The sequence below is a fragment of the Oncorhynchus mykiss genome, chromosome 13, assembly GCF_013265735.2.
Source record: "Oncorhynchus mykiss isolate Arlee chromosome 13, USDA_OmykA_1.1, whole genome shotgun sequence".
NCBI classification, from domain to species: domain Eukaryota; kingdom Metazoa; phylum Chordata; class Actinopteri; order Salmoniformes; family Salmonidae; genus Oncorhynchus; species Oncorhynchus mykiss.
The window spans coordinates 53,352,445-53,367,691 of record NC_048577.1 but is presented as its reverse complement, the minus strand read 5'-3'; the positions used below and the strand labels follow the sequence as shown (position 1 = coordinate 53,367,691).

The 15,247-nt window shown below is 44.1% G+C and overlaps 1 protein-coding gene across 6 annotated transcripts in view; it reads left to right on the top strand.

The window, feature by feature from the left end:
* Positions 1-9,332, top strand: part of LOC110539023 (C-Jun-amino-terminal kinase-interacting protein 4) — a 59,371-nt gene extending 50,039 nt beyond the window's left edge. For 4 of the 6 annotated variants that reach the window (XM_036941484.1, XM_036941482.1, XM_036941481.1 and 1 more), the window contains 13 exons: positions 358-550; positions 785-994; positions 1,289-1,478; positions 1,631-1,747; positions 1,991-2,071; positions 4,190-4,257; positions 4,632-4,780; positions 5,292-5,463; positions 6,167-6,280; positions 6,861-6,905; positions 7,963-8,139; positions 8,295-8,438; positions 8,563-9,332. In XM_036941484.1, coding sequence (XP_036797379.1) covers positions 358-550; positions 785-994; positions 1,289-1,478; positions 1,631-1,747; positions 1,991-2,071; positions 4,190-4,257; positions 4,632-4,780; positions 5,292-5,463; positions 6,167-6,280; positions 6,861-6,905; positions 7,963-8,139; positions 8,295-8,438; positions 8,563-8,681 — 1,779 coding nt within the window. In that variant the 3' untranslated portion in view covers positions 8,682-9,332. The remainder of the gene's footprint in view (positions 1-357; positions 551-784; positions 995-1,288; positions 1,479-1,630; positions 1,748-1,990; positions 2,072-4,189; positions 4,258-4,631; positions 4,781-5,291; positions 5,464-6,166; positions 6,281-6,860; positions 6,906-7,962; positions 8,140-8,294; positions 8,439-8,562) is intronic. The other 2 variants (XM_036941485.1, XM_036941483.1) reach the window with 1 other exon arrangement.
* Positions 9,333-15,247: the final 5,915 nt, after the last annotated feature.

Genomic DNA, 15,247 nt, shown 5'->3' with positions numbered 1-15,247 from the left:
TGTGTTTAAAACAGTTTAATGCTGTTTTTGAGAGCTTGTACTGTAAATGACTGGAGAAAGCAGACTGGATGGTAATACATACAGACACAAGTTAAAGCTCTCATATTTACTAGTACTGGCCTCAAGCCATCATGACAGGCCTCAGTCGAGTCAACATTGTTAGCCCTTATACATACTAGTCCTGGTATAATGGAGCTCATGATCAGTCTGTCCTGTCCTTGCTCATGATCAGTCTGTCATGTCCTTACTCATGATCAGTCTGTCCTGTCCTTACTCATGATCAGTCTGTCCTGTCCTTGCTCATGATCAGCCTGTCCTGTCCTTACTCATGATCAGTCTGTCCTGTCCTTGCTTCAGGAGCAGGAGAAAGGTGACCAGGAGAAGGAGAAGGAGCTGCGCCTGCAGGATGAGATGTCCTGCAGGGTGTGGATCTGTACCAGTACCCACTCCTCTACTAAAGTCATGGTGCTGGAGGCCAACCAGCCCTCTGACCTGCTGGACAGCTTCTACGCCTGCAACTCACACGTCCTCTGCATCGCCAGCATACCAGGTGTGTGTGTGATGTTTGTGTGTAGTTTGTGTGTGTATGTTTGTGTACAGTTTATGAGGAATTTATAGTATTAAAATTCCTCATAATGTCTCAAGATGGGTCTGTGTATGTCAGTGTTGGCTGGTGTTACCCTCAATCAGATGAAGGGGTCATTGTAACGTCTGAATGGAATGAATAAAACGGTACTGTGTGTGTGTGCTCACTTCTGTGTGTTTTCACATGTCTGTTTCTCAGGTGTGTTGGAGACAGACTACCCTGCAGGGGAGGAGCTACCTGTACCCCAGGACCTGGAGTCCGGGCCAGTTGATGGCGTGTCATTGACAGGCAGCGTGGCCAGTCTGGGCTCCGCGGGCAGCGACGGCGCCTTGGCAACGGAAGGGACCACCGCCGTCCTCCAGATGGCCGGGGCAGGGCTCAATGACCTCCCGGCCCAGCACAGCTCAGGTAACACAGACACAGGAACTGGCCGCGGTTCAGGACATTATAGCAGTGGTCACCTCCATCACTAGTCCTGGAGAGATACAGGGTTTGAAGGCATTTGTTCCTGCCCAGAACTATACCATTTCATTCAACCAGGAGTAGTTGAATGAGGGGTTTTTAATGTTGGCATTTTCACACTTTCACACACATTAAAACTGGGGTATGCCCTGGGTTCCACCCTGAATCATCCTTTTGTATCTAATGCATACTTACTGTAATATTTTCTCTCTACAAATTCCCCCTACCTCCACCCAACAGTGGATCTGTCCAGAGAGCCCAGTCCTGCAGAGGATGGGGTCCCCACGGCGGAAGAGGCCACAGAGGCTACAGAGGAGGGGGAGGAGAACCAGGGGCTGGTCGTCAGTCAGCCAGGCATCTACACAGAACACGTGTTCACAGACCCTCTGGGAGCCGGTCACCATGAGTCCTCCACTGCAGACACACAGAGGTGAGACTGTCTGACCTAGTACTAGTTAGTAGTGACCTGACCAGGGACAACTCTGGTCCCTTGTTTAAGGCACTGGGTTTTATACATGAGTGATTAATGTGTGTTTGATACACTAAAGCTCACCAGCCCTGTTCTTTCTCTCTGTCTCCCAGGGACCAGGATGGGGTGGGTGAGGCGTCTCTTCCCGACGACATGCTCCCTGCTGGGGAGGACGTCCAGAGGATGAGCAGCGCCCTGCCCACCATGTGGCTGGGGGCCCAGAACGGATGGTGAGGACAAGGGAGTGGTCACCAGGGGCCACTAGGGCCACACAGAAATAAATGAGTATGGAATATACAGTAGAATCTCTTTGGTCAAGAAAAGAAAAATGCATTATACATTTTTTGTAATTTCTCTGTTAATTTTTTTTTATGCACCCTGATCCATATAATTATCTTTAGAAAATCAGCCCCATTTATTTGGGGATTGTGTTTCTTAATCTTTGTCTCCTCTCTTGTCTCCTCCCTCTCTAGTTTGTATGTGCACTCGTCTGTGGCTCGGTGGAGGAAGTGTCTCCACGCCATCAAGCTAAAGGACTCCATCCTCAACATAGTGTGAGTACTCTGAGGACTCTTTTCCAACAGTCTTGAAGGAGTTCCCACAAATGCTGAGCACTTGTTGGCTGCTTTTCCTTCACTCTGCAGTCCAACTCATCCCAAACCATCTCAATTGGGTTGAGGTCAGGTGATTGTGGAGGCCAGGTCATCTGATGCAGCACTCCATCACTCTCCTTCTTGGTCAAGTAGCCCTTACACAGTCTGGAGGTGTGTTTAGGGTCATTGTCCTGCTGAAAAACAAATGATAGTCCCACTAAGAGCAAACCAGATGGGATGGCGTATCGCTGCAGAATGCTGTGGTAGCCATGCTGGTTAAGTGTGGCTTGAATTCTAAAAAAAAATCACTGACATTGTCACCAGCAAAGCACCCCCACACCATCACACCTCCTCCTCCATGCTTCACGGTGGGAACTACACATGCGGTGATCATCCGTTCACCTATTCTGCGTCTCACAAAAACACAGAGGTTGGAACCAAAAATCAGAAATTTGGACTCATCAGACCAAAGGACAGATTTCCACCGGTCTAATGTCCTTGGCGCTTGTTTCTTGGCTCAAACAAGTCTCTTCTTCTTATTGGTGTCTTTGAGTAGTGGTTTCTTTGCTGCAATTCGGCCAATTCACACAGTCATTTTGATATAATGTATTTTACTATAATGAACTTATCCTCTGCAGCAGAGGTAACTCTGGGTCTTCCTTTCCTGTGGCGGTCCTCATAAGAGCCATTTCATCATAGTGCTTGGTGTTTGTTGCAACTGCGCTTGAAGAAACTTTGAAAGTTCTTGAAATTTTGCGGATTGACCGACCTTCATGTCTTAAAGTAATGATGGACTGTCATTTCTCTTTGCTTATTTGAGCTGTTCTTGCCTTGTCACAACACAACTGATTGGCTCAAATGCATTAAGGAAAGAAATTCTGCATATTAACTTTTAACAAGGCACGCCTGTTGATTGAAATATATTCCAGGTTACTACCACATGAAGCTGGTTGAGAGAATGCCAAGAGCGTGCAAAGCTGTCATCAAGGCAAAGAGTGGTTATTTTGAAGAATTTCAAATATTAAATCTATTTTGATTTGTTTAACACTTTTTTTGGTTACTGCATGATTCCATATTTGTTATTTCGTAGTTTTGATGTCTTAACTATTATTCTACGTAGAAAATAGTCAAATTAAAGAATGAGTAGGTGTGTCCAAACTTTTGACTGATACCCTACATGATTGATATGATTTATTGATTATTTCACACACAAAGGTTCTCAAAGAGAGACAGACAGTACTTGTACTGACTATTCAGGCCATGTAAATCTCACCAGACATGTCTTGTAGTGAGTATTCAGGCCATGCATATCTCACCAGACATGTCTTGTAGTGAGTATTCAGGCCATGTATATCTCACCAGACATGTCTTGTAGTGAGTATTCAGGCCATGCATATCTCACCAGACAGTACTTGTAGTGAGTATTCAGGCCATGTATATCTCACCAGACATGTCTTGTAGTGAGTATTCAGGCCATGTGTATCTCACCAGACATGTCTTGTAGTGAGTATTCAGGCCATGTATATCTCACCAGACACTACTTGTAGTGAGTATTCAGGCCATGTATATCTCACCAGACATCTCTTGTAGTGAGTATTCAGGCCATGTATATCTCACCAGACATGTCTTGTAGTGAGTATTCAGGCCATGCATATCTCACCAGACATGTCTTGTAGTGAGTATTCAGGCCATGTATATCTCACCAGACATGTCTTGTAGTGAGTATTCAGACCATGTATATCTCACCAGACATGTCTTGTAGTGAGTATTCAGGCCATGTATATCTCACCAGACATGTCTTGTAGTGAGTATTCAGGCCATGTATATCTCACCAGACATCTCTTGTAGTGAGTATTCAGGCCATGTATATCTCACCAGACATGTCTTGTAGTGAGTATTCAGACCATGTATATCTCACCAGACATGTCTTGTAGTGAGTATTCAGGCCATGTATATCTCACCAGACATGTCTTGTACTGAGTATTCAGGCCATGTATATCTCACCAGACATGTCTTGTACTGAGTATTCAGGCCATGTATATCTCACCAGACATGTCTATGTGTGCTCTCTGTCTGCAGGCATGTGAGAGGAAGAGTCCTGGTTGCCTTGGCTGATGGCACGTTGGCTATATTCCACAGAGGCCTGGGTAAGGATGCATTGATTCAAGCCATATTGTGATGCAGGTTAGCGTTTTTGTAATAAATCTTCTAGCTGGCCCAGCCACAAAGTAATACAAAATTCATTTAAACCTAACCATAACCGTAACCACACTGCTAACCCTAATGCCTAACCCTAACCTTAAATTAAGACCCAAACGCAAATGTGTGTTTATATGAATTTTTACAATATAGACAATTGTGACTTTACAGCTGTCCTATCTAGCGGAAATCACTCAGTTCTGCCTCCAGGACCAGACTCTAATAAACGTTAACCTGTATTGTGATGCTCCCTGGAGTAAAACGGCTTGGCAGCCATTTTGTGTCACAAGCATATAGTTTGTGTGTGTTTCTCCCTATGCAGAGGGACAGTGGGATCTGACCAACTACCACCTACTAGACCTGGGCCGGCCGCACCACTCTATCCGCTGTATGACAGTGGTGCATGACAAGGTGTGGTGTGGCTACAGGAACAAGATCTACGTCATCCAACCCAGGGCCATGAGGATAGAGGTACATCATCTGACGTGGTTTATACTGGAAACCTTCTGATGGTAGAAGAGGGGACAGTGTAAAGCGATTTGTGTTTCAGAAAAGTGCTAGATAAATGGGAATCCTTATGACTTTCCCCACAGCTGTTAGAAGTCTTTTCCAAAACACCCAAAAGGAAGTTTCACAAAATGACACTTAAAGTTATTGTATAATCTCCCTTTTGGTTTGAAGATGTTTTGTTGCTCTAATTGTCGTAGTTCTACTTTTAAGACTTTCATCCATGAAATTGATAAAGGCCCTTTGGTGACTTATTCCACATAGGTTAGAATAACTCCAGCCCACTTTGTCCTTTGAGATCTCATTGTCTTATGTTTCTTGTGATCTAACATTTATGTATTCTCTCAACAGTACAACCACAATCAAATAGAATATACACTGTATATCGGCCCATGATGTCTGTGCAATATCTGATAGTGATATAGTGTGGTTTAACATGGTTATAATGCTACTTTCTCTATTTCCTCCTGTGTAGAAGTTGTTTGACGCCCACCCCCGGAAGGAGAGTCAGGTGCGTCAGCTGGCCTGGGTGGGAGATGGGATCTGGGTATCCATCCGCCTGGACTCCACCCTCAGACTGTTCCACGCCCACACCTACCAGCACCTCCAGGATGTCGACATAGAGCCCTACGTCTCCAAGATGCTGGGTACTGTACATTGACTCACTGTTTAAATCAATACAACTTTATTGCCATGAAGTATTGACATTGACAAAGCAGAGGAGTTTTAGGATGGTAGATGAAAAATAACTTTGTTTCAATAGAATGCATGGGGAATACGTGAATGATTGTGCTTAGGGCTGTTGCAGTTACTGTATTACCACACCGGCGTCATGAGTCATGGCCTCGGTCAAATTCCACATGACCGTTGATTCACAGTAATCTTCTCTTATGCACTCTGGACATGCGTTGGTACAGTAGCACCCAACTCGCTAACGACCGTCAGGTCGCTAATGGTCTGGTACTCAGGGCTCTATTGTCCCTCTAACCACTCTGACATCAATGCAAATGAAATCGAAAAACACATCAAACACATCATCAAAACAGTACCATGCTTATATATTTTGTCTTGCCCATTCACCCTCTGAATGGCACACAAACACAATCCATGTCTCAATTGTCTCAAGGCTTAAAAATCCTTCTTTAAACGGTCTCTTCCACTTCGTCTACGCTGATTGAAGTGGATTTAACATGAATAATGGATCCTAGATTTCACCTGGATTCACCCGGTCAGTCTGTCATGGGAAGTGTTTTGTACACTCAGTGTACATTGTTACCCTGTAACACTGTCAATTTAGCATGAGTTTAAGCAGTGTTATGACCCTGTCCTCTCTTCTCTCCCCTTCTCTAGGTACGGGTAAACTGGGCTTCTCCTTCGTCAGGATCACAGCCCTCATGATATCCTGTAGCCGTCTGTGGGTCGGAACAGGAAATGGTGTCATCATCTCCATCCCGCTGTCAGAAGGTAAGTCCATACCAGCTACATCTCAGTCATCTAAGATGGCCTCCTCTCCTCACCTTCCCTCAATCATTGTTCCTTGCCCCTTGAAAATGTTCACGTCCCTCAAAATACCATGTTTTATAACAACGCAACGATCAACAAATATTTTTTAAGCCACTGTATAAAGTTGTTGGATGGTGAAAAGGTTTATCTACTTTAACTTGGCCCATTCATTCATGCAGGTTGACGTTTATTGAGCGATTTCCACTTGATGGGCCAGCTGCAAAGTCAAAATTGGCTATATTGTACAAAGTCATTATCAGAAATGAGCTTTTTGGTCTTAATTGAAGGTTAGGCATAAGGTTAGCAGTGTGGTTACAGTTAGGGTTTAATGTCTGTGGCTGTGCCAGCTAGTGGCTATCCTGCTGAGCTGCCTCAGTACATGAGTCATCCCAATAAATACCAACCTGCTGAATTAACACTCATACAGTGAATGAAACAGCTCCAATTAGCTGTCTGTAAAGGAGAGAGTGGGTATTCATAGACTCTCTACTCCTCCGCTGCTCCATATATCCCTCCTCCTCTCCTCCCTCTTTCACTGAAGCTATAGGTCCTCCTCAGCATGGAGTCTTACTGAGGGGCCTCAGGGGTGAGTCTCCATCACACAGCAAGCTTAACCAGACTTCTCCCTTTCTTTACTACTCTGTTTCTCTCCCTCTGTCCCTCCTCCTCTGTCCTGCTGTCTTGCCCTTTCTATCTCTAGTGCTTCTATTCCTAGTCAGTTCCATATAGCTGCATCTTCTCCTCTTTTCTCTCTACCCTTCTCTCTCTCTATCCTCCTCTCCGTGTATTTGGGCCTGGTTTGTGCTCTTTGGTCAGTTCTGGTCTCTCCCTGCCTGTTGTTTCTGATCCTGGTAGTGGGTCTCTGGTCTCTCCCTGCCTGTTGTTTCTGATCCTAGTAGTGGGTCTCTGGTCTCTCCCTGCCTGTTGTTTCTGATCCTAGTAGTGGGTCTCTGGTCTCTCCCTGCCTGTTGTTTCTGATCCTAGTAGTGGGTCTCTGGTCTCTCCTTAAGTTAGTTTTCTGCTTCTCTCTATGCGGCTAGACAAACAAACAGACCCAACTGACTGCTTCATTGTCTGTGCAGGGCAGGGCAGTCACAGTCATTGTCGCTCTGTTGATGTCTTTTAGTTTTAACTTGTCTGTGTTGTTTCTAAATGTTTCACTCCATTCATTCATTTCATAACGACTCCTTCCTTTCCATGTGTAGCATGTTTACAGCGTGACCTTGGCTTTGGGTCTACTGTATGTGTTTTCAGGATGGCCTTGCTGTTCTTAGGCACAGCCCTTAGCCGTGGTATATTGGACCTATACCACAAACACCCAAGGTGCCTTTTTGCTATTATAAACTGGTTACCAACGTAATTAGAGCAGTACAAATAAACATTTTTGTCATACTCGTGGTATACGATCTGATATACCATGGCTGTCAGTCCATCAGCATTCAGGGATCGAACATCCAGTTTATAATGGAGGCTTTGCAGTGTGCCGCTTGCTATGGATGGATAACAAGCTAAATGGATTCACTTCGCAAAACATTACAGTTAAGAAATGCTTAATTTAAGGCCAGGAGTTTTTCCTGACATCATTACTCTATAGGTTTTGTTTTTAACTCTATAGTTGTCTTGTTGTTGTTGTGACGTTGTAGCCAACAAGACAGCGGGTGCAGTGCCAAATCGCCCTGGCGGTGCCGTGCGGGTGTTCAGTGAGGAGGGCACGGAGAGCACTTTGCCAGGCAGCTTCGTGCCCTACTGTTCCATGGCACAGGCACAGCTGTGTTTCCACGGACACAGAGATGCAGTCAAGTTCTTTGCAGCCGTCCCAGGTAAGTAGCAAGGGGTAGTGATCATTAGGGTGTGCTACATTTTGCAACAGAAAATAAAAATTATTCTGCGCAGGCAGTCCCTTCCTACCTGTTTCATTCAGTTTTCTTCCTGAACTTGACCGAGGAAGTACTCAATACTTAACTTCCTGTTCCAGGTCAGGTGATCCCGTCCCCCGGGCCCGGAGGGGATTCTGGGTCGGATGACCCCGCCTCTGAATCGTCTGACATGGCGACCTCTGAACCTGCCAAAACCTTCCTGGTCATGAGTGGAGGAGAAGGCTACATCGACTTCAGAATGGGTGAGTGTGTGTGTGTGTGTGTGCGTGTGTGTGTGTGTGTGTGTGTGTGTGTGTGTGTGTGTGTGTGTGTGTGTGTGTGTGTGTGTGTGGGTATGACATTATATGACGTATCTCTCCTCAACAGGTGATGATGTAGGAGAGGTGGATGGCAGCCTATCGGAGCCCACCATGAAGCAGGCCACCCCCGCCAAACCAGAACGCAGCCACATCATCGTCTGGCAAGTCACTTCCTGCCAGGAGTGAGCCAATCACAGACTGCCACATCACTACTCGGTCGCACAACCCCCCCGCATGCCCCTCCCTTAGGTTTTAAGTTGTTATTATTGATATTATTATTACTACTGTGGATGACTACATTGTTGCTAAGGATTCTTTTAGTGTCTGTTTTAAATGTATCCATGAATTTGGGGCCTAATGTTTGCCAGGTTAAAGTGAAGCAGTGAAGTCAACTCCTGATAAGTGCACATGGGATAGATAAGTGCACTCATTTTAAGTGCAGTGCACTTCACCGGGCCCTTTTCAAACCGTTGTTTTCACTTGCTCCAGATATCTGCAGCACATTCTAGAAGTCGACTGCGGTATAAAGGCAGCTCAGTGTTTTAAAGTAACTGTCCAGTGAAAATCTCACTTTTAGAAGTTTGTATTCTGTTAACTCATACTCAAATAATATTGTTGACACTTCAAATCCTCCACCTCAAACTTGTATCTCAAACAGACCGTTTCAAAAATGCTTGCTTTTCCTCATTGAGGATGATGTCATCCTCCTGAGGAGGATGAGCTGGCCAATCAGCGGTCTACTCACATAAATAGTTTTAATGACCGGTATATGCCCACACCATTCTGTTGTTGGGGTAAGTCCACACCATTCTGTTGTTGGGTTAAGTCCACACCATTCTGTTGTTGGGTTAAGTCCACACCATTCTGTTGTTGGGTTAAGTCCACACCATTCTGTTGTTGGGTTAAGTCCACACCATTCTGTTGTTGGGTTAAGTCCACACCATTCTGTTGTTGGGTTAAGTCCACACCATTCTGTTGTTGGGTTAAGTCCACACCATTCTGTTGTTGGGGTAAGTCCACACCATTCTGTTGTTGGGTTAAGTCCACACCATTCTGTTGTTGGGTTAAGTCCACACCATTCTGTTGTTGGGGTAAGTCCACACCATTCTGTTGTTGGGTTAAGTCCACACCATTCTGTTGTTGGGTTAAGTCCACACCATTCTGTTGTTGGGTTAAGTCCACACCATTCTGTTGTTGGGGTAAGTCCACACCATTCTGTTGTTGGGTTAAGTCCACACCATTCTGTTGTTGGGGTACCTCCACACCATTCTGTTGTTGGGGTAAGTCCACACCATTCTGTTGTTGGGTTAAGTCCACACCATTCTGTTGTTGGGTTAAGTCCACACCATTCTGTTGTTGGGGTAAGTCCACACCATTCTGTTGTTGGGTTAAGTCCAAACCATTCTGTTGTTGGGGTAAGTCCACACCATTCTGTTGTTGGGGTAAGTCCACACCATTCTGTTGTTGGGTTAAGTCCACACCATTCTGTTGTTGGGTTAAGTCCACACCATTCTGTTGTTGGGTTAAGTCCAAACCATTCTGTTGTTGGGGTAAGTCCACACCATTCTGTTGTTGGGGTAAGTCCACACCATTCTTTTGTTGGGTTAAGTCCACACCATTCTGTTGTTGGGGTACCTCCACACCATTCTGTTGTTGGGTTAAGTCCACACCATTCTGTTGTTGGGTTAAGTCCACACCATTCTGTTGTTGGGTTAAGTCCACACCATTCTGTTGTTGGGTTAAGTCCACACCATTCTGTTGTTGGGTTAAGTCCACACCATTCTGTTGTTGGGGTAAGTCCACACCATTCTGTTGTTGGGGTAAGTCCACACCATTCTGTTGTTGGGGTAAGTCCACACAATTCTGTTGTTGGGGTAAGTCCACACCATTCTGTTGTTGGGGTAAGTCCACACCATTCTGTTGTTGGGGTAAGTCCACACCATTCTGTTGTTGGGGTACCTCCACACCATTCTGTTGTTGGGGTACCTCCACACCATTCTGTTGTTGGGTTAAGTCCACACCATTCTGTTGTTGGGTTAAGTCCACACCATTCTGTTGTTGGGGTAAGTCCACACCATTCTGTTGTTGGGGTAAGTCCACACCATTCTGTTGTTGGGGTAAGTCCACACCATTCTGTTGTTGGGTTAAGTCCACACCATTCTGTTGTTGGGGTAAGTCCACACCATTCTGTTGTTGGGGTAAGTCCACACCATTCTGTTGTTGGGTTAAGTCCACACCATTCTGTTGTTGGGTTAAGTCCACACCATTCTGTTGTTGGGGTAAGTCCACACCATTCTGTTGTTGGGGTAAGTCCACACCATTCTGTTGTTGGGGTAAGTCCACACCATTCTGTTGTTGGGGTAAGTCCACACCATTCTGTTGTTGGGGTAAGTCCACACCATTCTGTTGTTGGGGTAAGTCCACACCATTCTGTTGTTGGGGTACCTCCACACCATTCTGTTGTTGGGGTACCTCCACACCATTCTGTTGTTGGGTTAAGTCCACACCATTCTGTTGTTGGGTTAAGTCCACACCATTCTGTTGTTGGGGTAAGTCCACACCATTCTGTTGTTGGGGTAAGTCCACACCATTCTGTTGTTGGGGTACCTCCACACCATTCTGTTGTTGGGTTAAGTCCAAACCATTCTGTTGTTGGGTTAAGTCCACACCATTCTGTTGTTGGGGTACCTCCACACCATTCTGTTGTTGGGGTACCTCCACACCATTCTGTTGTTGGGGTACCTCCACACCATTCTGTTGTTGGGTTAAGTCCACACCATTCTGTTGTTGGGTTAAGTCCACACCATTCTGTTGTTGGGGTAAGTCCACACCATTCTGTTGTTGGGGTAAGTCCACACCATTCTGTTGTTGGGGTACCTCCACACCATTCTGTTGTTGGGTTAAGTCCAAACCATTCTGTTGTTGGGTTAAGTCCACACCATTCTGTTGTTGGGGTACCTCCACACCATTCTGTTGTTGGGGTACCTCCACACCATTCTGTTGTTGGGGTAAGTCCACACCATTCTGTTGTTGGGGTAAGTCCACACCATTCTGTTGTTGGGGTACCTCCACACCATTCTGTTGTTGGGGTAAGTCCACACCATTCTGTTGTTGGGGTAAGTCCACACCATTCTGTTGTTGGGGTAAGTCCACACCATTCTGTTGTTGGGTTAAGTCCACACCATTCTGTTGTTGGGGTAAGTCCACACCATTCTGTTGTTGGGGTAAGTCCACACCATTCTGTTGTTGGGGTACCTCCACACCATTCTGTTGTTGGGGTAAGTCCACACCATTCTGTTGTTGGGGTACCTCCACACCATTCTGTTGTTGGGTTAAGTCCACACCATTCTGTTGTTGGGGTAAGTCCACACCATTCTGTTGTTGGGTTAAGTCCACACCATTATGTTGTTGGGTTAAGTCCACACCATTCTGTTGTTGGGTTAAGTCCACACCATTCTGTTGTTGGGGTAAGTCCACACCATTCTGTTGTTGGGTTAAGTCCACACCATTCTGTTGTTGGGTTAAGTCCACACCATTCTGTTGTTGGGTTAAGTCCAAACCATTCTGTTGTTGGGTTAAGTCCACACCATTCTGTTGTTGGGTTAAGTCCACACCATTCTGTTGTTGGGTTAAGTCCACACCATTCTGTTGTTGGGGTAAGTCCACACCATTCTGTTGTTGGGGTAAGTCCACACCATTCTGTTGTTGGGGTAAGTCCACACCATTCTGTTGTTGGGTTAAGTCCACACCATTCTGTTGTTGGGTTAAGTCCACACCATTCTGTTGTTGGGGTAAGTCCACACCATTCCATAGAAAAGCTGCTTTTATTTATTTTTTACATACTTACATTTTTAAAACTAGGAAAACTATTTCACTCATATTGTCATTAACTATAGGTCATATTTCATTGAAATGTGGAAACACTGGACAGTTACTCTAAAGGGACAGACTTATTATGCCAGGTTATTACATATGTACTGTACCATCATGTGTCGGTGCTACGTACTTCCTATAGTTCAATAAGAATCAAATAACGTCATTTTCCTGTGAGGCAAACTTCTTATATGATATTTACTGCACGTACAATAATGGCACAGGATGAACAAATAATTAAAATAACAGTACAGTCAACAAAGATGAGGAACTGCATTATATTGATTTAAGATGACACTGAATAAGGGAACATCAGTATTGTATGTTTAGAAGCAGAAGACAAAAGGGAATGGTTAAGGTGTTTTGCACTGAATTGATATCTTATGTTGTAAAGTTCTGATATGGGACTGTATGTGTGTGGGTTCACTGTCGCCTTTACCGTGTCGAGCATTTTAGATCGTAACCTTTGAACAAAACAGATTTATTTTTGCTACCTTTGTGGTGTTGGTAATGTGAGCAATGTTTGGGCACCTCTGTGTGTAGAACGGACTGTGAGATGTAATGTTCCAAAACTTTAAAAAGCCTTTCTTATTTCCTCACTTTCTTGAAGTAATCGGGGAGAAAAGATCCACTTTGAAGTATTGTAACGGTGTCGAAGTTAGTATCAGCCTGCATGGGGAAGTCTTGTACTGTATCTCCGTCCAAAGGTCTGCTTGCTCTGCCATTTTGGGCCAAACTCTCTGTTCCGCCATTTTGGGGAAATGTGCTCCTGCTGCAATTTAGGGTCTTCCCTCATGCTAGATCTCCCTGGCACTTTTAAACATAATGTAGGCCGCTTGAAGTAGAACACCCGTCCGTGGTAATGTTCACTTATACTAAAAATGTGCTAACTATTTTAGGGGAAAAGGGTGTAACGGACTATTTATTTCTGTCAAGGTGTACCCAGTTACCAAAGGACAAAAAAAATGAAGTATGAAAATAATATTACATGTCATTCGTATCTATCTATCTAATTATCCATTTGCATCTTCTCTGGGGGTTTTAAGTAAAGTCATAATAGCAATGATTTGATGATGAATATATATTTTTTAAGGTTTCATCTCTGATAAATGGTATATTTCACAGGGAATTTATTAATGAGCGTAAGTGTTTACGTTGCACCTTAAAAAGCATTGTCCACACAGAACTAAGTCTGCTTTGCGTTGTCCACACAGAACTAAGTTTGCTTTGCGTTGTCCACACAGAACTAAGTTTGCTTTGTGTTTCATTTGTTTTTGTGTTTTTACAAATGCATTCAAATAACTTTTTTTACTTTTGATTTTGTGCTCTTTGTACTTGTTGTCTGTGAGACACTTCTATAAATGAATCTGTATTTTGATGGTGTCTGTTATCCGAAAGCAGAAAAACCAATAGACAAGTGTTTCATTTTTATATATTTGAAGGAAAAAAAACTGGGTTGGGATTGGTTAGGCCTCGGCCTATTTATTTTCCAATTCAGAAGAAATAACGTTCACATCGTGTTGTAGCCATTCCAGTATTTATTTTTCTTATTGAGCCTCGGTGGTTCAGAATGTAACTTTCTACATGAATAAACATACTAGGAGAATATTCAAAGTGATCAGTAATAATGGTGCCATAAAATGAAACCATGGTCAATAGAAACTGGAAAATACACAAGGATCAACGCTAAACAGTCCTGTAACGTCTGTGGACTGATCAGGACAACTACACATTCATGGTACCAAGCTATGCATGTTTTTTTTAAAGAACACTGCTAAGTATTGTTTGGTTCAAATCCTTGTTAACTGCCACCGTTTTGGGTGGGTAGATGTCTGCATGTGTGTGTGGCTTGCATTTGAGTGTGTGGGTGTGTGTGTGCGCGTGCGTGCGTGTGTGTATCTCCAGAGGATGGTCTGTAGTATGTACCAGGCCTTTCTCTGGGCCCCTAAAGCCGTATGGCCATAACTGTGGTTTCTCCTGGTAAATGTTTGCTAAAACAGCATCATAGCCTTATTTTTAACAATCTATTAAACTCAATTTCATGGGGAATTCATGACGGTTGATTTATTGATTCAGCTGATTGATTCATTTATTGATTGTTTGATTGACATTTATAAGTCAACATAGCAGTTGTGCGTCAATGCATTCCACAGGTGACAGCCAGGAAGCATAACATCACACAGAAATACTACATATCTGATTCAGAGGGGTTAAATGCAGAAGACACATTTCAGTTCAAGACATTCAGTTGTACAATTGACTACCGGTAGGTATCCCCCTTTCCCTTAATATATTATGAATTATAATGTGACCTTAAACCTAGTGATAACCTATTTCAAATACAGAAGTTACATGTAAAAACAATACATTCTCACTTTTATCTCAATGAGACAAATGTGTTGTAAAAAGTGGAGTAAAAATGGATAGATGAGTGGCACAAATCCATTAGCAGCATTCAATGTAGCATTAACATTTTTAAGAGCTTAGTGCCATGCATGTCCCATTCTCTGCCAGTAGGGGGCAACATTATTCTGCACACAGTCAAGGGCTACAGCACCTTAAAAAACGACTTCCATGAAATTGTATTATGATGTAATTTTACCCCACCTCCTACTCCACCCAACTCCTCTCATAAGCCATGCAGGGGCTGTGCCCAGTCTATCCTACGGACATATGTACACGCATGCTGACGTGCTTGGGTGTCTGATGTCACGCATAACCAGAGATGGGATTCTGAGTCTGTTATGTAGCCAAGCGAGCTACTGCTACTGTTGCCATTCGTTCAGCCTCAGAGGGATGATGGTACTCTGTTAGGAAAACACCTATGACGTCCAATAGCCTGGTCTGCATCGTTTTAATGCTGTTTATGAAGAGAGAGA